The sequence below is a fragment of the Labrus bergylta genome, chromosome 7, assembly GCF_963930695.1.
Source record: "Labrus bergylta chromosome 7, fLabBer1.1, whole genome shotgun sequence".
NCBI classification, from domain to species: Eukaryota; Metazoa; Chordata; class Actinopteri; order Labriformes; family Labridae; genus Labrus; species Labrus bergylta.
In genome coordinates this window covers 17044536-17068747 of record NC_089201.1, presented here as the reverse complement: position 1 = coordinate 17068747, position 24212 = coordinate 17044536, and the positions used below count along the sequence as shown (strand labels likewise).

General features: G+C 39.2%; 1 protein-coding gene across 1 annotated transcript in view; it reads left to right on the top strand.

The window, feature by feature from the left end:
* Positions 1 to 9951: 9951 nt before the first annotated feature.
* Positions 9952 to 24212, top strand: part of LOC110001861 (copine-8-like) — an 83684-nt gene continuing 69423 nt past the window's right edge. The window contains exon 1 of the mRNA XM_065956905.1: positions 9952 to 10206. Coding sequence (XP_065812977.1) covers positions 10124 to 10206 — 83 coding nt within the window. The 5' untranslated portion in view covers positions 9952 to 10123. The remainder of the gene's footprint in view (positions 10207 to 24212) is intronic.

The following is a 24212-nucleotide window of genomic DNA, read 5'->3' as shown; positions in this document are numbered from 1 at the left end:
CATCCCAAAAATACATTCACTGACATTTTATGCATTTTTTGGCTAATAAGAGAAACAGCAGCAGAGCTTTGATTCCTTAGTGACATCCCCAAATGAATCTACTAGATGGCCTCCAGGGTAAAATGACTGTGATGAATTTACAGCAAGGAAATATTCGACACAGAGACCCTCTACAAGACATAGGCTACATATTATTCTTTATTAGAATCTGTGTTAAAGTGTGGTATTATTACAGACTCACTGACATGATGAATATTGGGATGTGGGAGCCCCTTGGGGGTCTGGGGCCTGGAGGGTTTGCTATTTTCGAAATCCAGTCTCACTGACAAAATAATAGGCAGGAAACAAATGTGTAACCTTAGTAACTGTACTCATTATCTTGATGTATGTAGCTCCAGTTGTAATTCAAATATTGTACTATGAGTACTTTTTTACCCTTTTACTTAAATAATACTCACCAACGTGTGTTCAAATTAAGTCTGGAACAAAGAACCTTAACTTGAAGCTGAGTTTTTTTTTTTACTATTTGTAGATTAAGTGTTTGTCTAGATGCTCAGGTCAGCATTCATGACCTCCTGTCTCGGAGTAATGTGGGTGTTTCATGAGGGACAGCCGTTAAAGCTCCTTTGAGGAACTTTCAATGTGTGGGGCTCCCCTTGGGGACACAGTTGATCTAATCCTGTCCATGTGTAAGTAGAGTTACCTGTTGGAAAATCTCATCCTGTTGTCTCTTAAGAGTCTCACATCGCGCACGCTGTAAATCTTTTCTGTGGAATATGTATTTAAAGAAAGGGTGTTTCAGCATTATGGTGTTTACCGCCTGGTCTGACGCCGTTTACAGCATTAAAAACAGTTATATATTGTCATAATCAATATTCTCACAGATGGTCTCTTCTGCTTTTGTAAGAGAGGCTTCAGTCTGTTTCCTAACCAGATACAAAATCCTCGTGAATGTGAGTGTGGCTGGTTGTCTGTCTCTATATGTCAGCCCTGTGATTGACTGGTGACCAGTCCAGGGTGTACCCCGCTTGTCGCCCAATGACAGCTGGACGGGAAAAGCGGTAGGCTATAGATAATGAATGGATGGGTGGATAACCATCAGCAGGCACAATAGCATTTTTTTAGATAATAAATATGCATCAAATCAATTCAAACAATCAACATTTGTCTTTATTACAACTGTTCACACAAGGTTACCTTTGTCCAACGGTTAAAGAGCAGGAGTCTACAAAGTGCTTCTTTTCCGGTTAATGGACCTTTGAAGCGATCCATTTAACCAAATCTTGTAATCAATACTTTTAATCGAATGTTACGTGAAATGACTGATGTATAAAAACGAGCATCGATCTGACCACTGACACACAGTGTGCACTATGTTTCCCTGCAGCTCACAACAGCTACACCGTAGCGTGGTATATTTCACCGCCACATTAATTACCTTCTTCAGTGAAGTGAGCCCCTCCAGCCAAGTTCAGTAATACACTCCATTATTTATATGGGAAGTAATTTACTGAGAACCGGGCCCGGCGGCTGAAATCAATAACACGATATTCAGAATATTTAGTTTGCAACACTGATTTGATTTCCACACACGGTAAATGTCTGCATATAGAATCGGCACATTCATGTTGAATGAATTACACTTTTGAACCAAGTCTACGTCTCTTGAGTTTGATGGAGGACATTACACATTATCTATTATACAACAGATCTAATAGGGATTCAAAAAAGACATCTAGGGGCGCTGGAGGCCTGGTACCCATGTGCAGAGGCTGAAGTCCTCAGGAGCAGACGGCCTGGGTTCAAAGTCCAAAATGTGGCTCCTTCCCTGCATGAGGTACACAACTCTCTTTCTCCCTGGTTTCTGACTCTATTCACTGTCCTATCTCTAAAATAAAGACAATACAAACAGACTTGTGGTCATACTAGAGTTAGCCATAGTGGCTTACGTTGGCTACAATGACATATCTTGCTTTAGCTGGAAAACAAAGACTGTCATAGCCAAGTATGATATTTTTTATTTGGAATTTTCTTCAAAGTATACATACAGATATCATTTGTGAAAACAGTGGTTATACTTTTGTTTTCTTATTACTCAACTACATCTCAAACTTTTTTCCAGGAGTGCTAAGCTTGTTTCTGCAGTTGCTTGTGCCTCTGCTGTATTGATCCTAAACAGCACTAATAATATAGTTATAAAGTAACAAGGTTTTTGTTTTTTGGGGGGGCTTTTTGTGCCTTTAATGGAGAGATAGGACAGTGGGAGGAGTTGGATATCAGGGAGAGAGAGAGTGGGGAACGACATGAGGGAAAGGAGCCACAGGTGGGATTCGATCTTGGGCAGCCCGCTTGGAGGAGTACAGCCTCCATACATGGCGCACGCGCACTAACCACTGCGCCACCAACGCCCCAAAATATAGTTTTTTAATCAAGTAATGTAGTGGTTCAAAAATGCTTTTGGATGCTAACCCCCCTAAGAAAAAAAAATGTCTTGTGTGTCACTGTAGTGATGTTTCATGTTGTTGAGTTGTTTGCAGGTTTCAAGGAACAGAAGGATTATCTCTCTGAGCCTTTGTATCTAATTAAAGGGTCTTTTATGATTGTTTGATTGTTGTGAGACCTGCCTATTCTGCTCTCTTGATTTATAATTTTAATTCAGAACTTTTACTTTTGTCTTTTTTCATTCATGTGTTGGAAGTTTGAGGAACAAATAAATGAGAGAATAGCAACACTTCTTCAGTCCTTGTATTGACCCAAGCAAAACATTTTTTACAAGAATTGTAGACCAGCTGCACTTTACTCATAATCATAAACCAATCTTCTTTCATTTGCCACACAGTTATAGTCTTTTTTTAAACGTTAAAACAAAGTTATATTCTCCAGGCTTTACAGACCAGATTTTGGGAAACCTTAGTGACAAATAAGGGACTTGATCTACATACATAGTTCAGGTTCAGGCTATAATGTACCACAGTGTGTACCACAAGCACAAACACTCATACAAACACTTTCTTCAGGTGCTTAATGAATGTCTCAGGATCCCATAAGGGTTTTCTGTAATAAATCTGCATGACTGTCTAACAGGAAGCGGCAATCACCGGCTGCCTGATGTGCATGTTGCTGTGTTTAGGGTTTGTAGATGTCACTCAGGTTGTGATGTGTTGAATCTCCTTCTCTTTTTTTTACAGTGTCCTTTAGAGTTTACAGACATCAACCAGACCTTTACATCACCTCTTACACACACACACACACACACACACACACACACACACACACACACACACACACACACACACACACACACACACACACACACACTAACCTCATGTTTAACAAAGCAAGCACCATGCCTGCTATTCCTGCTGACTTCTTCATACATCACATGTGTTCTTTGGTCCTCTTTCTTTGATGCAAGTCTATTAATCCTCATTTAAAAACAGCTCAACCAGCTTTTTTCACAAGATGCAGAGATGTGCACATTTTCACACCGGGCCCTGCTGCACGTTTGCTGAGCAGATCTCCGTCCCTCAGAGACAGATTTTGACCTGCTTCAGCACAAACTAGATCTCAAGGACCTATTTTTTTTTTTACACAGCAGGTGGTATTTACTGAGATTGGTCTTTCATACAGTATACCTTTAATGTGGCAGCAGACGGGTTTATTAGAACTAACACATCACTGAAGAAAACACATGTCATCTTACAGTCTTATTATTGAGTTATCAGTTTCAAAGGTGCATTTGTTTTTATTTCCCTTAAAGAACTAATCTGTAAGATATCTTAAGCTTACTATATGATCAGACATTAAGGAAACATGCTCTGTTGAAGTGCTGGTGTCTCTGACATCATTGCAGCAGCCAGTATGTAATTTTAGATTCTGGTCCTAAATGGTTTTGTTTGGACCAGAGATGGTGGGCTTTAAGGTTTTAAGGCACCCCCATACAGCCGTTTTGGATGCCCCTCGGTTTGCCAGGCAAACGGCAAAGCAAAAAGTGTTGCAGCGATGGAAGCGGGCAAGTGAATTTGCTCCGATATAATTGATTCTACTCAACATAAAAAAAACATTTTTATTATAAGCTCCACGACCAGAAATGTAGTAAAACTAGGATCAATATTGGAGATGCTTTTGAAAAATAGTGAGAGGTTAGAAGGCAGAGACTGATGCAGAGCTGTGTTTGGAATTCGGACTGCAGTACCAATTTTAAACACTGTGTGTCAGAGTTAGATATTGCTCCTTTAACTACCCTTAAAATTGAAACAAACTGTCTGTATGTGATGATGAATAACATTGCACTTTCACCTGCAAACATGAGTCCATAAACGGATTTTCAGATCATCGAAAAAGTGAAAGCAACTATCACAATAAATGTAGTGTTTCCTTCATTAGGCTATTTCACGATTTCAGCTTCTCATGTGTCACATTTTTGCTACTTGTTGGTCTTGCAAAAGAGAAAATTGACTATTTTTTTTTGCATTTCATACTGTTTATTGGACAAAGAAACACATTTATCAATAGGAAAATACACAGTATTTTTTTAAGATTTGCAATCTTAGCGAGATTTGACGATGAAGTTCTGTGAATTTGTACAATTAGATACAAAAAAAGAGAGACTGTAATGAGAGAGTGGGTATATTTGAGATAAACTCTGTTCATATATAACACAATGGGTACTAAAGCTCTCTCCAGTTAATCAAGGGAAAGAGAGATTGAAGAGACAGTCGGGTAATGAGGAGCAGTCAGAGCTCTGAGGATTTGAAATCTATTTGAGGCACTCAGGCGCGAATACAATACAATTCTGGTCAGATACCCTGGCAGCTTATAGCAAAACTATTTTTAAAACTACTACATCAAAACAAATTCCTGCATTTAGGTCATGATGAAAAACCCAACTCCTTCCCAGGACTTTCTAACAAAAGCCAAGAAGGGACTTTTTATTACCGTTGAGGAAGTACAAGAGGTAATAAAATCGTTTCCCAATAAAAAAGCTCACTTGTCATAAAAGGAAACTGGACCATACCACCTCTCAATCGTCTGGGGTTGTCTTATTACAAATGATCAAACTCAACACTTCATCTGGAACAAGCCCTCAACTGCTGTTTGAAGCTAATGTTGCACTTGCACTGTATGAAGGCTGAGATAATGCCATTTCTCTAGGTAGAAATAGAAACACATTGAAACAATCTGGATCAGTAAAGCTGTATAGGCTCTAAGACACTTTAATGCACTGAGCTTATTATTAACACCATATAAATACATTTTGATTTATTTGTACAAATTAGGAGGCTTAAAGTTAAAATAATATTTTTCACCACTATTCCTTTATTAAACAAGACATTGAAGCAGCAGTTATGTACTGTTATTATACTGTTTAACTAATATGTGGAAGAAGATTCTACCAACAAATCTTTTAATTCCTGCGCTGTCTGTTGCCTGCAGTTGGCAATAGATTCCCTTTGAGAGGTGAGATAGCCAATACACCTGCGATTGTTTCTCTAGATTCACACATATAAGGTGTTTAAATGCTAATGAGGATTGTAAACTTGTTTTTTTTATTAAAAAGACAACCAACCTTCTCTGGAACAAAGTATTCTTCTCACAAAGTTGCAAAAACAGTAATCAAATGTGTGAATAAGACTGTTTTCACACTTGATTTGAATTTAAAAAGCCTCCCATCTCACAGGCCTGAGGCAGAAGTTGCTTCCAACATATTTGATACTATTTGTGTCTTTGTTTCACCTGAAATAAAACTCTCAAAGTGGGATGTGAGTCTGTGATGTAGCCATCAGAAGACAAAATCAAGAGAATTCACAGCGGCCCTCCATTTCATCTTCATTTTCCCAAAGATCTTTGAGTGAAATGGGAGTTCGATTATTTTGTGGTTCTTTTTATCTATAAAATTGCCAGGTGCTGAATTCAGGTAGAGATGAGGGGCTAGAGTGTAACTACACGTCATTTTAGGCAGAAAATTACAAAGGAATTGTTGAAGTCACATTCAGTTCTTTCATCCTATAGATGACTCAGAGAAAAATGGCTGAAACTCTAATATGCACACAGATTGTGGTTTTATGTCGCATAGCTCTGTGACTAAAACATTCAATGCAGGATGGGGAGGTCTGTCATATAGCTCTTATGGTAGCAGAATATCTCTGTTGATGTCCACATATATTATCAGGATATTCCAGGTAGTGTTTTATATACATCATATACAACAGGCTTAATAGGCTTTTCTTTGCAGGTTATTTCTATTTGGTTTGAGAGATGGAAAAATGGAAAGTAAGGTTTTTAAAACACAATAATTTGATCTCAACACTTTAAAGTCAAAATATAGGATATTAATACCATCAAACATGATGGTCATAATTGTATTTAATATATTGATATGATCTCACTGAAAATGACAGTTAGATTGTTTGCTCCACAGCTTATTGTATGCCTATATTAAATCCTAAAGTTTTGGTAATGTGATTGCCTTATCTACCTGTCAATCAGGTTCAACTATCTCAACAACTCTTGGATGGATTGCCATAAATGTTAGGACAGGTGTTCTTCTTTCATTTAGCAAATTTTAAACCAACTTCTGTGGCCCTCTGGTACGTCATGGAAGGCCATAAATTGGTTGGTAAACTGTACAAGGTGAACCAAACCTTAAGGTGTGGTAAGTGCAGTCAATATAGAAATACTTAAAGTGACCAGCAGGAGGAGACACCATTGGTTGCAAGCATTATATGCATTTCTGTAATAAGTATATGGGAACATTAACTTCTGTCAATTTTACCCCTCCGAACATTTTCCTAGTAGGTTTATGGTCATAATGGCTAGTTTAAATGCTTAATGTTCATTATGGTCACAATTCAGGTAAAACACAGGATAAAGCAGGGAATGTGCTCAGTATGGCTACAATAAAATGCGCCATAAATGCATAATAATGGGAACATAATCTCTGGTCCCAATGACTTCTGGATCCAAAAAACACGATGGCGACAACCAAAATGCGAAACTTAAAGCTTAAGAATAACAATAACCCACAAACCAATAATTGACATCCATCCATTGGAAATTTTCACACTGTAGTTCAGTATAAATCACCACCAACCATAATTTTTCTTTGTTATCATTTGGTGACAATGTCTGACTCCTTGTATGGTTGGGTTCTACTTAGACTAGGACCAGTTTACAGTATTCATCCAGACAGGCTAATACATGTCACCTCCTGGCACAGTGCCCTGATGGTGAGCTTTCCCTTTGGCTCCTCTCTTTGAAGATCCAGCTGTCTCTGTGTGGATACAGAAGGGAGATAATCAGCAAACATTTGCATGCTAACACGCTTAGATAGGATAATAACATAGTACTGTATATGGTAATGTTACACATGCAGAAGGTTGTCATGTAGCATTTACAAATTATCCAAATAAAACTGTTTATGAAGCATAGTGTGATGAGGTTGAACTACTGCTCTGTGGGAATATAACAGGATGCTTAGAAGCTACATTTTGATAACTGTATCAATAAAACCTCAATAAATCATCACCTCAATAAAAACATTAGAATATTTTTTCAGCAAATCCAGCAGGTGTTTGGCTTGTACAGAGAACTGCAAGTGTGTTCCTTCAGTCTAACTGAAGCTGACACATATTCCCATTTATAGCCCTCAGTTTCATGCTGGGCTGGTTAATTAAGTTAGTTTTGCTCAGGTGGCCTTTGTCACGTGGCTTCAGTGTGATACTTCTCTGACCATGTAAAATGTTAACAAAAGGTAAATGGAAAAAATAACACCCTTAATGTATGTGTTGTAAAAGTTGCTGGTAAACAGAATGGTAATAATATGTCATGACTTTTGCTTTATGTTCATGTTCCGCCAGCCAAAAGTGCTCTGCTTTCTCATTTTAAGACACTGAAAGTTTGTAATCGTTTCAAAATTAAAAATGTTTCCGAACTTGTGCAAGAATACGTTCCAACTATCCTGCAAACTCTCATAACTGTAATTCTTCCCACCCACGCGGCTAACTCGATTGGCTCCCCTGTGTCTGAGAATTAATTTTTTGATGGTGGCAGAGCCAAATTGGAGCTTTTATTACTATTTTCCTTCTCAGTGATCATAACATTTTAAATAATGGTTGTTAGGAAAATTAGCTTTTGGATAATTCATCCTTATCCAATGATTAGAGGAGCTCATGATATCAGCACAAACAATAATTAACAGAACAGCAAATTTTTTGAACAGTAATTGTCAAACAGCTGCTGTGAAAAGAGATAATTTAAATGGAGCAGCACAGGGCCTCTTCACCCCTCATCTTCCAGTGGCACATAAAGTAACACAGCAAACTCTCAATTAAAAGCACAAGGGAAAGTTGGAAGTCGTTGCTCTAAAACTGTCCTGGCCTCAGCGTGATTTTTAAATGCAGAATGCACAGCTCCCAGTCAATTTGCCAATTAATTATTGATTGACAAACGTTAACGACATACAGTCTCCTCCTCAACTTCATCCACTTTTGTTGTTAGAATACTTGCACATTAACTTGTTTTGTGACTTTCAAAAACACTTAATTGACTTCTATAAGTTTGCTTCTTTTTCCTTTTGAATTGGTATTTGAATCGTTGTTAAAATCAAATATTGTTATGGCTTAATTTACATTATATTATTTAGAGAATATTACAGTATACAGTTTAATGCATAGGCTACTGACAGAAGAGCAGAACAGAGATAAGGTCAATGGGTGTCTGCTACATCAGCACCACTGACAGCTCCATAGATTTATCAATACACAGCACAGTTAGGATATAGATATCCAGAGCAATACAGTACACTCATTCACAGTCAGGTAAAGGATTAATGAGTCAAGCTTATTAGGCAAGGCAGGTTTATTTATATGCAGCATTCATACAAAGAGCAATTCACAGTGCAACAATAACCCTACTAAACAACCCCTCAAGCCCCAAGTCAGTCATTTAAAAAACAATCCATGAAGGGTTTACTCAAACATTTTTAGAAAAACATTTTTTTTTGACTAAATAAAAACAAAACCTTTTAAATTCCAAGCTTCCGTTTCTCTCAAAACTTGAACAGGGGAGTTTCGCTTAACTTGGGAAACCGTGAACAAGTGTTTTTATAACGAAATGTTTTTACATGAAGATGGTTAGAAATGCCTTTAAAGAGTCTTCGAAAGTAAACTTTTTAAATATTGGCTTGGATATCGTTGAGCCAAGATATATAATGCTATTAGTTGTTGGCTTTAAAGTCTCTTCCTGTTTTTTGAAGGTCAGAATTCCCAACATTGGAAGTCTTTCTTCAGATGTAGGCTGGAGAAAAACAGAGCAACAACAGTTAATAAGAGCATTAATGATAAGTATTAGCAATAACTATGATAGACTAATAGACTGATCAGTCCTATATTGACTAGCATCTGTACTTAGGCTATGTTAACTAAAGATTACAGGCTTAGAATATTTTAGAATAAACACTGACTGAGTCACATTTTATTTGTAGCCTACATCTTCTGCTGATAGGCTGAATTAACTTGTGTTTTCTCCATCCAACACTTAACTTTAAGTGGTCTATTTTAACATAACTCTTAATTCTGCTATAAGATAAATGTTTAACCCAAATGAAACCAATTCCATACCTCTAAATGGGATAATGTTTATGGCATATTTAATAGGAAATACGAATTCCTCTGTGCTTCCTCTGTCAAGCCATTTGTTTCTCACAAGCTGATGCATAGGCTACTGTACACTCCCACTTTGTGTGTATGCCTCTCGGTGAGTGTGTGTGTGTGTGTGTGTGTGTGTGTGTGTGTGTGTGTGTGTGTGTGTGTGTGTGTGTGTTTTCCCTCCCCTTCACACCGTCCTCTCTCCTCCGGAGCACCGAGGCGCACAGAGACGCGACTCCGGCGCGCTGCAGCTCCGCGTCCGCGTTTCTCTTCTCCGGTGCTTATTCCCCCCCCCCCTCGTCCCCCCCCCTCCCGCTTCCAGAAAACAAACGGCTCGTTGTCACCTCTTTGGCAAGGCTTTCTGTTTGTTCATTGTATTTTCTTTCTACCATTTGCCTATCTCCCATTTGTCCATCTCATGCCGCCGTTAAGGCGCTGGATCCGTGGCGATTTGTGACCGAGCAGGCAGCAGCTCGATGAATATGGCGTGTATCGGGGACGCAGACCCTTTCACCGCTGCGATACCTGCCACCAAAGTTGAACTCACGGTTTCTTGTAGGTGAGTAAAAACTGCTGCTAGTTTCACACACACACACACACTCTGCTGGTGTTAGACATACAACCCATGTTCTTATGTCAAGATGTTTTTTTAACAGACCGTATTTGACCCTCAGGACGCTGTTTGATGGATGTAGTGGCGAGTAAACGCACCACAAACTAATCTGGCGCTTGTTTTGTTAAAAAAAAAAAAAATACACTTCATTGTCGTTGATTTAAATCCGCAACGAAAGCAGATCTCTCTTTGTATTACATCAGTGCTAGTTGAATGATGATATGGGGTCTTGAATGGGGGACTTGGAGGGAGACACGGCTAATTTTGTGCGTCGGTTGGCAGCAGTTTGCCTTTGGATGATGGCCAGATGGAGGTCAGAGTTGACATGTCTTTACTCTACTGACACATCTCCCAGCTCTGCTGCAGCCAATTATAGATGTTTGCTGCTTTAGTGCCTGGAATTCAGTTTCCACAGTTGTAGATTTCTTTCCTTGCATTTTTTGCATCGACGTGATGTGTGCATGGGCAGCGTGTCTAGTGTAGATGTTTGTCTTCCTGCAGGAGAATCCTCCTCTCCACTCTTTTCTTATTGTTACAGTAGAGCGGTATACTGTAGACCAGATAGACAGTAAGAGGTTGTGACGGTGGGAGGCATAGTAGCCACTATTCAATATTTTTTGTGGGTTTGTCATCATGGTAACTATCTGTATCTATATCTTCCTATGACTTCTTTTTATACACAGAGATTAATTATATAAGGGATGAAATAAGAAGCTTAAGAAAAACAACAAAGTGTTGTACAGTTTATGCTCCTTGAGCTTTAAGGAGTAGTGTAGAGCTTCTATGAACTATTATGAACCCAAAGGGTGCGGCTTATGTTCACACTCTTAATTGATTCAACTTCTGAGTGATTTCTTGATTATTGAGCGTATGGCTTTGTTTGTAAAAGTACTGAAAATGTACTTCAGTCGATGTCCAAATGACTCGCTTTGTCCAACCAAGGGGGAATAACTCCAAGGTTTTTTTTAAAGGTAAATAAAACTGAAGAAAGCTGCAAATCATCACACATGTAAAGCTGTAAGGAGAAGATCTTTGGCATTTAGTCTAAAAAAAAAGACACAAGTAAAGATAAGAGAACTGTCACGAAATAGATTTTTTTGCTAGTGACTAATAGATGAATCCGCTAATTCATTAGCCTCTTAAAGCACCGCTAACCCCAAAAATATCATCATTGATCTAATGATTTAAACATGGTATGATATTCTAATCTGTTCCATAAAGGTTGAGGTATTTAAGCATAGTTATTTCATATTTGAGAATCATCCGGCTTTGTAGGTTTACGTCTAGGCTTTAAAAAAAAAATATCTATATGAAAAAAATGATTTGACTGGCAAACTGTGTCTTGCCAAACCAGGAAAACCAAAGATTCTGGTCTGAGTGATGTTTCCACTGACCTAAAATGGGATTTTATTTTGTACTGTGGTCTGAGATAAATGCTTGATAATGGCTCGCCAGAAGAAGTCAGTCTGGTAATGACCTTAACTGTTTTAAGATCAGAGGCTTTGAAGATGTTTCCTCCAGAATGAGGAAGCGACCATAGGGACAAAATAATTGTTCTTTTGAAATAAAATGATGGACCCAGCCCATGGAGTAAAAGCTCTTTCTTTAGAGAAGAGTTATGAGTAATTTCTTTGAAAACAGTTCCTTATGCATTAAAATGTTGTGTGTAAGCTCTGACCCAAGCTCTTGAGTAGCAGCGATGATATTCTGTTTGCAATTTGAAGTAAGAAATCCAGTCTACAATCAAACATTTCTTTTACGCTCACCCGTCCTTATATCAATAGCCAGTCTTGCAGATTTCCCGTGATGGGTGTACAGAAACATATCTCTGCAGAGACAATGCACCCATCTCTTTAGACGATTGTCATAGGTGTTCCACAGTGGCTCAGAGTGTTTCCAGAGATGACTGTAGACCAGCAGGAGCATTGTTTCCATAGTGACATTTTATGTTTTATGCTTTTAATTCTGTGAACTACTCTTGTAAAACTCGATTGTTATGCTTTGAAGAGGCAGATGTCTCATTGACAGATATCTCATCACCTCCAGGATTGAGTCAATATTTTGTTTTCGATGTTGTTGTTTTTTAACATAAGGGAGAAATGATGCTCGCTGCCTGTTAAACAACTAGTTTTCATCCAGGGAAAGTGGGTCATAAGATCCCGAAAGTCAGTTTTTAAAGAGCATCTTAAGATGAACTCCATATCTTTTTACACCTGTTGTGAGGGGTATAACTCAGCCTGTGGAAACAGCGGCTGGATTTCTGCACACGCTCTGGAGTGAATGTGTCAAGACTTTGTGTTCTTGTCTTAGAGATGTCATATTTATGACAAAAAAAAGCATGCTCTAAGTACTGGAAGTGAGGGGATTAAAAGACAAGTATTTACCAGGCAGTTAAGGTGTAAGGAATTATGACAGCAGTTTGCATTATGGGACATGAAGGATTCTTAGTTTTGGGAGCATTAACCATTACTGGGGACTAAAAGACAGCATATCCTGCCTCCACTGTCTCCAAAATTCTAACCTTTTTCATATGATTTTTGGTGTATAATCATAATTAAACACTGATTTTTAACATATGTCATCATATTAAATAATCATATTAAATCAATGCTTTTCAGTCCAGTATAATTTAAGACTTGGAAAAGCAGGCTAATCCTAATTTCTGGAAGTTGGAGCCATAAAATCTTTACCAGTTTTGCATAAAAAAGACTGAAAGTAAGGACATTTGACTTAATGAAACAGTTCTAAGAAGTCTTACTGAACTTGAAGTGAAACAGTTGTCTTCAATACCAGCTTTGCCATTTTTCTGTCCATTTGACAAATCTGAGGTACTGTATATATAAAGTGGCCAGGTATGTGATACACAAGAATTGACTCCTTTACATTACTCTCAATTGGTGTTGCACCAACGGTACGGTATATCAAAATGTCTGTACTTTTTTTGGTACTTTTTGTTCATAATGATTCGGTGCTAGAATGTCCCAACATGCTGTACTTTATGCAGGTCAAATGTGGCTCTGGTGTAAGTGACACAGAGAGTATAAATCAGAGTGAGAGATTTTAAAATGATTATCTGTATCTCAATGTACGGACACAGAAATAGACGCGCAAAGGACAAGAAAACAATATCATGAGACGGAAAAGTACTAGACGGAGCAGTGCAAAGGCTGCATGCTGCATCCTGGGTATCTAGCAAAGCAAGTGGTATAGCTTCTGGTCCCTGATGGATACATGACTATTATCCATTTAATTTGATAATTTTGTGATTATGCTAAATCAGCGATGGATCACTATTTTTAGTGAAGCAGCCCTGAGCATGTTGATAGATGGTGTTATTTTCTCTTTTTGGTGTCTTCGCCTGTTGGCAAATCTACTGAAGCATTCAATCTAGATAGATCCCATCCTTCAATGAAAGGCCTCCTTCACTCAATAAATCCAAACCATCCCCGCTCTCATCACGTGTGAAGTCAAGCAGGAGAACTGACAGATTGATTAACTCAAGTCCAATATTGTTCATCAGTGAGAGGAAAATCCCTCCAGTCTGCAGCTACAACGCTCGGCTGTTTGACTGATGAGCACCTATCACTCTTCATCAAATGGCCTTGATGATAAACACCCCAAACACATACAAACAGAGATGCAGTCAATCTCTTTGTTTGGATGGTAAACAGTGAACCGCGCAGGCTCTCGGAGCGCCTCTGAGAATGTTTTTGCACAAAAATGTCGGTGTTCACATGTGTGCGGCTGTCATCTGATCTGAGTAGTCCACAGCAAAGAGATAGCCGTGACCTTTGGGCACAAAAGGTAGGAAGTGTGTCCCGTCGAAGAATTGACGTGCTGGGATGTGGCTGTATTGAAGTCGGACGCTGACCTGCTGAGAGGCCGGTCGATGTGTCACAGCCGATGTTGCACTTTCCATGAGGAAGGTGAAGAAAGAGACACAGAGTTGCTGGAGCAGAGAAGGAATCCTGTGTGCACGTTTCTTATATTTCAGAACAATAACAGCCGACTGCACTGCATTAGTGAGCAGGAAGGCGGACAGATATTAATTCAAAGAGGATTAAGACTACATTGAGAAGTAATCTGTAGGGTCAGATGTAGAGAAAAAAGGCTGTGGCTAAAAACTATTTCATTCATGAATTATGTATTGATTATTTTTAAAACCAATGTTTCAGTCTCTACAATTTCACAGTTTTTTTTTTGTTTGGGTATGTGTTAGAGTTAAACCATTGATAACAGAACCGGGATAATAGGTTATATTTGTGGACAAGCTATTGGACAAAATTGCAAGGTCACACAGAATGCCAAAGGGTTGGTTACATTTCTTATAATTGTTGATGGACTCACAATATGCTGGTATATCAAATTGGTATGAGCCGATGAGGTGTCTGATAAGTCAAGGAAACTTCTATTTTTATCCACCACAAAGCAGACAAAAGAAATAAAGTAACAAGAGAAAAGCCATCACACAGTCTGTCTTTCAGAAAATGTTTCAACTTGACTGTAAACCAAACTGTGTCAAAATGATGTAGTTAATGTGCCTGCTTTACATAACTTCAATGTTGGCCTGATTTTAGATTGCAGTAGTTGTTTTGCAATGGTTCCAAGACCTCTAGGATATCAAATCAATCTTTTTTTAATTGACTTATCCTCTTAAAGTCGTGGGAGGCGTGTGCTTAAATCGCAGGTTGTAAACTTCTTTTAAATCCCCTGATGTCAAATTAACAGTTATTTTATTGGCAACTTCGTTAGATACAGACCAATCATCAACTAATCAGTAATAATGGATTAGATTTAAAAATCCATATGGAGCGGCCCTAAAGCCAATCACATGTACACAGCCCACTGAGAAGTACTTCCTTTATTCAACCAAGAACAACAAACTAAAGTGCTAAAAATGTTTTATTCACAACTATTCTGGCTTGAAAACAGACCTTATGGTTCAAAATAATGGATACAAATATATATCTCTTACACAATTGATGGATGAGTAACGTTCTTACCAAGACAATAAAGTAGATAAGCGGTCATAATCTGAGAAATCGTTTCTGCTTCTGTTTCTGGATAAACCATAACACACAACATAAAAATAATTGCCAAAGAGCAAAAGACATGCGAGCAGCCAACTTAGAAAGTCTTTTTAGGTTAAGATATCATGATTTTTTATAAAAAATGCTTCATCTAGCAGTTAGTTTTCCTGCTGGGTTCTCCTTTTCCGGCTCACAGGGATCCCTCTGCTTGTACCGGTACTTGCTGACCATTAGTCGTTGTTGTGGTTGGTGCTGACAGCAGAGTCTGCTGAGTTCTGTCTGATGGCTGGTTAAGTCCCACTTGTGCTACATTGTGCCAACTATGTAAACTCATCTTTAAATTGAACAGCCTCCAGAGTACGACTGTTCCAAAGGCTTATGTAGATATTTTCCACCAGAGATCTCAAACTGTGAGGGGAGGCTCCTCGCGGGGGCTGGGGGAGAGTTAAAGAGGGAGAACTGGTGGGAGGAGACGAGAGGCAAAGATGCTGCTGAGGAGAAACTGAGAGCTGAATGTGGATGTGTAAAACATTGCTGTGAGTTTATAGTTTGGGGTGCTTATTAAGAAACGTTAATAGCAAGGTCTATGAGTTGCCATGACACCACATTTAAAAACCCTCTGCACTCAATTGCTGTCAAAGTGTGTCCTTTGGAGAGTCTTAACTCACGTTTCTTTTTAATTGAGTAGGACTTCCTTGGGATATCATTATCTCTGATGCCCGTCACTGATAATTGTTTTGAAAAAGATGCTCCACTGTAACTCCTGAACTTTCCTGAGAATCATCACCCTTTCAGTTTTCTTCAGTATCAAAGCAATCAGGTGATAGCTGTTAGGGAGGATTAATTGCCAACAGGACCTGCTGTGTGCTAATTAAGTAAAATTATGATGATACAAGTTTAAAAAAATGTGAACTATTACAGGATAAAGCAGAGCTGTAGCTGTTTATTTTATTAAGGAAATGAGGGTAGCCTGAAAGTTTAGCAAATATAAATCTACTTTAAACTTGTGTTCTTCCTCATTGCCAGCAGGCGTTGACTCCACTTTGAAAATTAACAAAATTAACTCCAATGACTATACAAAATGACTATACTTCTCACTTGATTTATGACTTCAGAAAACGTTTTCCTGACAAGTTTAAAGTCTTAATACGTATTTGTTTTCAGCTTCCTCTTCTTTACATATTCTTTGTTTGGTACTTATAGTACAGGGATTGTGTTGTCCCTATATTTAAATTTTTTTTTTAACAATGATGAAAAATTCGGAAGGCTGTACATCATTTTGACGGATTTGAAAACTGCAGGCGATCCCCAATATTATTCTGCCTGGCACTTAAAATGTAGGAAAATCAGGGCGATGATGGCCAAGCGAATATGTAGCGTGGCTATTGGTTTGTGACCGACCTCGACCCCTTTGCTGCATGTCGTCCCCAGCTCTCTCCTCGCAACATTTCCTGTCTCTCTTCAGCTGTGCTATCTAATATTGGAATAAAAGACCCCCAAAAATAACTATAAAATGTGGGAAAATCCTGCACTAAATGACAATAACGATTACAACCGAATGACACCAGACAGACAGGCGGGCTCTGGAAGCTGCATCCGCCTCTATCTCTTGCACACCAGCTTGCTCTCTCTCTCTCTTCCCAACACACTTGGCAGGTGTGCAATGAGATAGGGGAGAGACTGTCTGACAACGGACCACTGAACCCAATTCTAGCACAATTTTACAACCTCGTCCGTCAAAAATACAGACGGAGAGAAAGTATAACACAGCCTCTGATATGGTCCTGTTTAAGATGAAATACATGTAGATTATAAATAAGAGTGTGCTTGAAGCCATGGCTTCCTTAGGATTACTGTACCATTTGGCGATCTTTGCAACATTCAAAATTCATCAGTGTTTGGTTACACCACCTCAAAACGCCCACAAATCAAAGGGTGACATCACAGTGCATCTGTCCATCTTCTTTATACGGTCTATAATTGTAGCCCACAGTAAACCAACCCGGTATGTGGCATTTTGAGCTCTACATGTTTCGGGCTGCAGTCTATATTGTCAAGAAAACATTGGATGTAAATGTTGATGTTCTTGTTGAGCGTTGGCTGTTGATTGGTAGCACGTTGAAGGTGTGGGGAGATAAATTAGATGAAGTGACTGTAGGGGTGTTGCTGTATCAGGAGATGTTTTTTAGCAATTAATCACAGCATGATAAAGTCTTACTGAATAATAATGTGTAATCAGACAGATTTTTACTTTAAACTGAAAAACATGGTATATTGATGAAACCGGCAACAGCACAGAAGAGACGCAACTCTTGATTATTTTGCAAGAAAGGTAGTTTTATATTTCAACAGCATTAAAAACTTTAAGCAGAAATTACCCACATGACATGACAAACAGAACTTGCAGCAAAAGAAAAATGTATTTTCTGATAAATGCATCATATTCCCAGTTGAACATATAACACATAGGACATAGTATTCTGTAACTTTTCCCCCTTTAAATTCTTAGCTTGCTGCTTTCTTTCAGTTAATGGTTGAGTCATTTTTCAAATGATCATAGGACCTAAATGATTTAAACAACAGTTGTGTCATGAGGGAGATTATATTCAGAGTAGCGAGACATTGTGGCTGTGCACACTGTTATAATAAGCTGCAAAATAAATTCCTCCAGGTACAGCTTGTTTATGCAATTTATCACTTTCTTGACTGGGTTGTTATTTTTAATAATTCTTTTTGTTTTTTTTATTTTTTCCACCTGACTGCAATTTGTCTTGTTAATTACCAGGTAGAAATGTTGGCTTTTAACTTGAAATGAAGCATTACAACTCCAAGTTCAATACAGCTTTCACTTTAATTGGACTTAAAGGATCCCATGTGTACCCTCCACTTCACCTCTCCAGTGCTGCTTCAGATTTTTGCCCTGTTGCCTCAAATTTATTTCGAGTTTTTTTTACAATCCCTTCATCGTTTCTGTGGAAAAGAGCAATGAGCATAAAACCAACAGATCAAGTCGGTCACATCTGGGGGGTCCAAACCGCAGGAGGCCCAGTGAGGGTCATGCTGAGTGGCTGCATTAATGAGTTTTTGAAGGAGTAATTTTGCCCTAATTAAGTCACCAGCCAGCCACCGTAGCTACGCCTGGTTAGCTCAGAGAGCCGGCATGGCTCCATCACATTACTAACCATCTAACCTCCTGCCCCCTCTGCTCCTCTGCTTTCATCTTTTGCATATTCACTCTCCTTCATCTCTCTGATTGCAGTGGGCAGATTTCAAAATAGTCAGTTGATTGGGAGTGTTTGAAGCTTTTCTACTGAGCACATTGTCATTTTAATTTAGGGGTTTCTTTACATTCGAAATAATGCAGTCTTATCATCATTTTGTATCATTAAATTGCATTTAATTTGCAATTCTTTGTTGTTCACATGTGCTACATAACTATGTAATCTGAGTGAGTATGCTCACAAAATATTGTTGGGGTTTTATCAAGTCAACTTTGGTTATATTCTTTAATAATTATTTTAATTATTAATAATGTAAATAACAATATCATATCAACTCAGGGGGCACCACCCTGAAATCAGGGAAATATAACCAAAATATCACTAAAATCTGTCTCAAATTAGTTACTTAATTACTAATATTATTAATAATGAATAACTATATTTAATAAATTGAAGGCGTGAAACCCGTACACAAAGCCCTCGCACTCTTCTCTTAAATTATAACAGAATTTATTTAAGCAAAGCAACATCAATCCAAAATCGACAACTATTACAAACTAATCTAGGCAAACAAACATTATCAAGCAAAACTTGTGAATGAGGTGTAAAAGTGTAGTTGTGTGTGTGTGTGTGTGTGTGTGTGTGTGTGTGTGTGTGTGTGTGTGTGTGTGTGTGTGTGTGTGTGTGTGTGTGTGTGTGTGTGTGTGTGTGTGTGTGTGTGTGTGGATGAGAGAGAGAGGAGGGGGAGAGAAAACAAGATGGTGGAGAGACACAATGCACCATGTGGCTTCATCACAATAATGGTGGACAACAAAGGAAGTCTCGTGGCTGCCTTTTTGAAATAGTTTGAGCTCTCTGAGCTGAGTTCAGTAACTGTTACTTAAACACCAGAAAGCCAGTGGCTGGACTTTGATTCAACGGCGGGTACACTGGTTGACTGAAGGTAAACTAGCATAGCATTACACACATAGGCGAACACAGCGGTTCACCACAATAAAACAAATGCAGCAGCTTCCAACAGATAAAAAAAACAGAATGTGACGTCTCGTCAACAATGATGTATAATTATCAGTGGTTATAAAAGAAACAAAACTGTTTCTGAAACTTTTTCTGCCCAGACCAAAGCTCTTACTTGGGGTAACTCCTGGTGATCGTTGCAAAGTTGGTTAGATTGTCACTCTGTTGAATATTAAATCAACAGATTCAGGCAGGTTTCCTTCGTGGCAGATGTAGGAGGAGGGTAGCAGGATTCAGATGCGATTCAGATGCGATTCAGATGCGATGCGATTGCTTTTAAAGACTGGAACTGCCTGTGGGTTTACCTCAGGCCTACTCCAATGAGGATAGAGAATTCCCCCACTTTTCACACCTATTTGTTTGTTGCTGTTGGGGGGGGGGGGTGCTGGGCTAACACTCCTTTGTATAGTTCCCTCCATTATAACTCTAGTCAGACTTGAGAACTGTGATACAGGCCTGAGTCCTTTGTCCAGCACACACGGCTGAGGCCCAACAATATGTGTAGATTGCTTTTGGTTATAGGCTGGACCTAGGAAAAGGTCTCGTCGCTAAAGTGCAGATTAATCTGCTCAAAAAATATACCAAAGTGGAAGGTAATTGAAAATTAAGGGTTCACAAATTTTAGATGCATGATGAATCCATAGGCTGCAAGAAACATACACATAGTCTCAGTGACATCACCCATTGGCTTCTTCTACAGAGGTGTTATGAAGCCCAATGATGATGGCCACCATATTGAAAAAGCATGACTCAAAATTGTGGTAGGTTTTGAACATTGAGTCCTTGTGATCTATTGCACCCCTTTAAATCATGCAGCAAGTATTTTGATGGAATAAATTAAAAAGAACTCAAGTATTTACATGACAAAGAAGAAAGGCTGATTGCCTGTGATGGGGATGGATTAAGCAGTTTTGCTGTAGAAAAAATAAATTAATTGACGTACTGTAAGAGTTTGGCTCCCACAGTCTTGTTGTGAAATAATTTTTGTTTAAAAATGTTTTCCGATAGTTGTTGTTTTCCTATAATTTCTGTTCTTTATGGAGTGCTGATGTTGTGGCTTTCTCTCAGTGAATCAGGATTCCATTAGTTCATTATTGGAGACACTTCCCCTCCGGGCACACCACACATACAAACACATGCACACAGACTCGGGTCTGAGAAAATCGTTGCGAGTTAAAGAGTGTCTCAGGTGCTTCAAAGGTGGATTGATCAGAACAGCTCAGAGTTTCTTCAGACTTGATTGACCTTATCGATCTGCTGTTATCCTCCCGGCAGGACAAGCTTGTGCCGTTCATTACTACACCTTTGTTTACCAAGGGGACCTACCTCTTCATTACACAGTTCAGAGCGCCACGGACCAATGCTTCTGCACTAACAGAAAGCAAACCTTCCATTTGGCTGCAGGGCTAAATGTCAACCTAATGGGCTTAGGTGGGGTTATGTGATGGGAGCGACTGCCCACGCTGCAATCTGGACCTCAGTGACTCCAGGAAGCCGAAAGGAGAGGAGGTTTTCTTGCTGAGAAGGTTTTTTTTGTCCTCCTTGTGGTCATGTGGAGTTGACAGAACTGAGGCCGCTACTAACCATGGTGGGGTTCAATGCTTCCAAGCCCACCATGGTTACTCAAAAAGTATATCCACTTTACAGCGTGTGGTCAGTTAGTTGGGGGGAGCTGAGTGGTCAAAGGCTTTGCTGGAAGTTATTAATGGCTGTGTCACAAAGTTGATACTCATAGGATACAGGGTATGAGAAAATGGGGGCTGGAGCAGTGTTTGAATTTTGAATTTTGATTTTGATTTAAAACAGGATTACTTAACGCCTCTTAATTGTCAATAATGAGAAAACACACTTATGCCTGCGGGTGGGCCGTCAGGGGTAGGTGAGACACATGTATAATGTAGAGTTTTCTCAACAACTCTGCTGCAAAGCTGATGTTCTTCTTATTTTGTTAATACCGGTTTAATATTAACTGATGTTGAAGTTAACGTCTTTGTGTAGTTGAGGGATTAATGGTTAACAGAGTTAGATTCTGACTAACTGGGCCAATCTTTGATCCTAAAAAAAAAAAATGCAAATATGATCAGATAATATATTTGGGTATTGTTGAATATACCGGCGCATGGAGTCTGTGTTTAGCAAACAGTGCTGTGAGATTTGGTTGAAAGCACAGAATGATAGAAGGAAGACATTTCCTCTTGTATAAGTTTGCAATTTCATATTGTGTGGATGTTAATGGAAACCAAAGGCTCCCTGTGGTACCTCTCCCTTTTTAATCCTTTGCATTAGGCCCTTTTAGGCATTAATTAGACGGATTTGCTCAAAGCAAACAAAAGAAGATATTCCTGTCACGTCACAAACAGGCTTAGCTGTTTTTTTTGTCTTTACTTGCTTGGCATCTCATTTTGTTGAAATGGAAAATACTTCTTCTAAATTCTAAGGCTGTATCCCCCCCCCCGCCGCCGCCCCCCCCACCTCCTCACATACAGGTATTTAAAGCTCCAGCTGCAATGTTTAGGAGGCTGTGATGTAACTGGTGGGATTTCAAATGTAATTCTGATGTCTGGGAGGGACCACTCTCGTAAATGTTTGATGAACGATGAGGCACTCTGCTCGGACTGCACAGACGTTTCACGGGCTGCCCGCGGTGGAAAGGGCTTTTTAAAGAGTCGCCTATCTCTACAAGGGCCAGGTGGAAGCCCTGGGGTGCTCATGAATCAGAGGGAGGGTTACCATATCCATATAAGTGTGTGCAGCTCTGCCAGCACTCAAACACACTCAGTTGTGCTCTCTCATTCAAACATACTTGAACTCTTTTTTTTTTTTTCACATCTCGTTCCCTGCCTGCGCTCATTCTCCTCTGGGAGCCAACATATTACAGTATTTATTTTTATTAGACATTGATCCCATTTGGCAGGTGAAGTCGCCCACTTCTCACTCCTACACAATCTCCCAGACTTTCTGCCTGTCACAAACACAGCCCTGATATGACTAGGCCTGATTCCATCGCTTATTATCATTTATTTAAGGTCTCTAAGCCGGGGAAAAGGCCAGTGGGCGTTCCCTGACAGCGAGAGCAGCCGAGCGTGGCGTTTTACCATCTGGGCCTCACTGGGATCAGCACAACACGAGTGCCTGATCTAGATACATCACTAGCCATCAACGGCTTCAAGACACTCACTGCTTGTCATACAGGACAGGATGGGCGACAGAACGCTCACCCCGCAGCTAGCATGATAGCAAGGGCCTCTTTCCTCGCTCTCCCCGCTCTCCCTCTTCGTCTCTGTCTGTCTCTGTCAGCAGAGCGCGGTGCGGACGTCTCGCTGCTGACATTATTGCAGCTTAAAGTGGTGCTTTACACAAAATCTCCCTTTTTAAGAGTCAAAAACGCGCTCTGTAGGCTTTGAAAGTGGCTGTAAGGAGGTCAACTTGAATTCATGTCAGTCAGAAGATTCCAAATGTGACAGTGGAAGCAGTGAGAAAAAAGGCTTTAAATATCCAAAGAAACTCCCGCAGCATGATCTGGATTTTTTTTCTCCCCTTTCCCCCCCGTAGACTGCATGCACACGAGATCCAAATCCATACATAAACATTTAATACTACTAAATTCAAAACTCTGCTGCAAAAGACGTCACTTTAGCTTATGTCAATCCTCAGCAAGTTGAATTGCTGAAGAAATATTCACTCTTAAAATTGAATCATCTTCTTGCATGTACCCTGCATAGGGGTGTTTACTCATCTAGAAACCTTAATGCCTTCATTCTTTTTAACACATATTAATCAATTGGCTCTTCTTCTTCATATGTACATTAACACAGAGAGTCGTTAACATTTAGTATCCTTTAGAAACAATTAATGATGATAAGAGAGGAAGAGAGACTTGCGCTTTTTGGCTTGGTAGCCGGGGTTGATCCAGAAGGGGGTGAGGGTGGCCTGTGTCCCACTTGAAACCTGATTGGCCACCCCAGATGCCACCTAAAAATCCTTAATCAACTATTAAGACTGTGTTGCAACAGGCTGCATTGCATTTGCATTTCAAATGTGATACATTTTTGGTATTTAAAAAAAATGTGATTAATTGTGATTAATCACAGTCTCAAATGTGATCAATCTGCACTGATCTTGACATTTGGCTTTTTGTTGATCCCCTGAAATCTGCAGGAGAAAATAGAAAAAGGTTTACATAGTTCTAAAAGGAAGGAATAGGAAATAGTTCTAAAATATTGAATATTCTCATCATTTCACTGTCTTTTAATTTAGGGCGTCTTTGTTAGCCTGGGCAGCCTCTGCAAGAATAATCCTAAGAAAAAAATGCACAACCCATTTGTGTCATGAGAAGTGGAACTGTTGCGGTTTTTAGAAAAAAGGAGAGAAGCATAAGGAAGGAAATATCTGGTACAGCGGTTACATTAGTTAGGAAAATCATTATTTTTTAATTGTCTTTTGCAAGTTCTCCGACTTTTGGAATATCCCCAAAGTAACTGAGTGGTATTTTACTTAAAAATCACTGTGCAGGGGTATGACATTTAAACACAATCCTGTGAAACATATGAGGCCACATGTTTCATGCAGAGTATCCATACGGTCATTTTAAAGCTGTAGATAGTGGTTTTGTTACCACAGGTATGAATGAATTTGTAGGTGTTTCCCATAATTGTAGCCTCTAACTCAGTATTTTTAATATGAA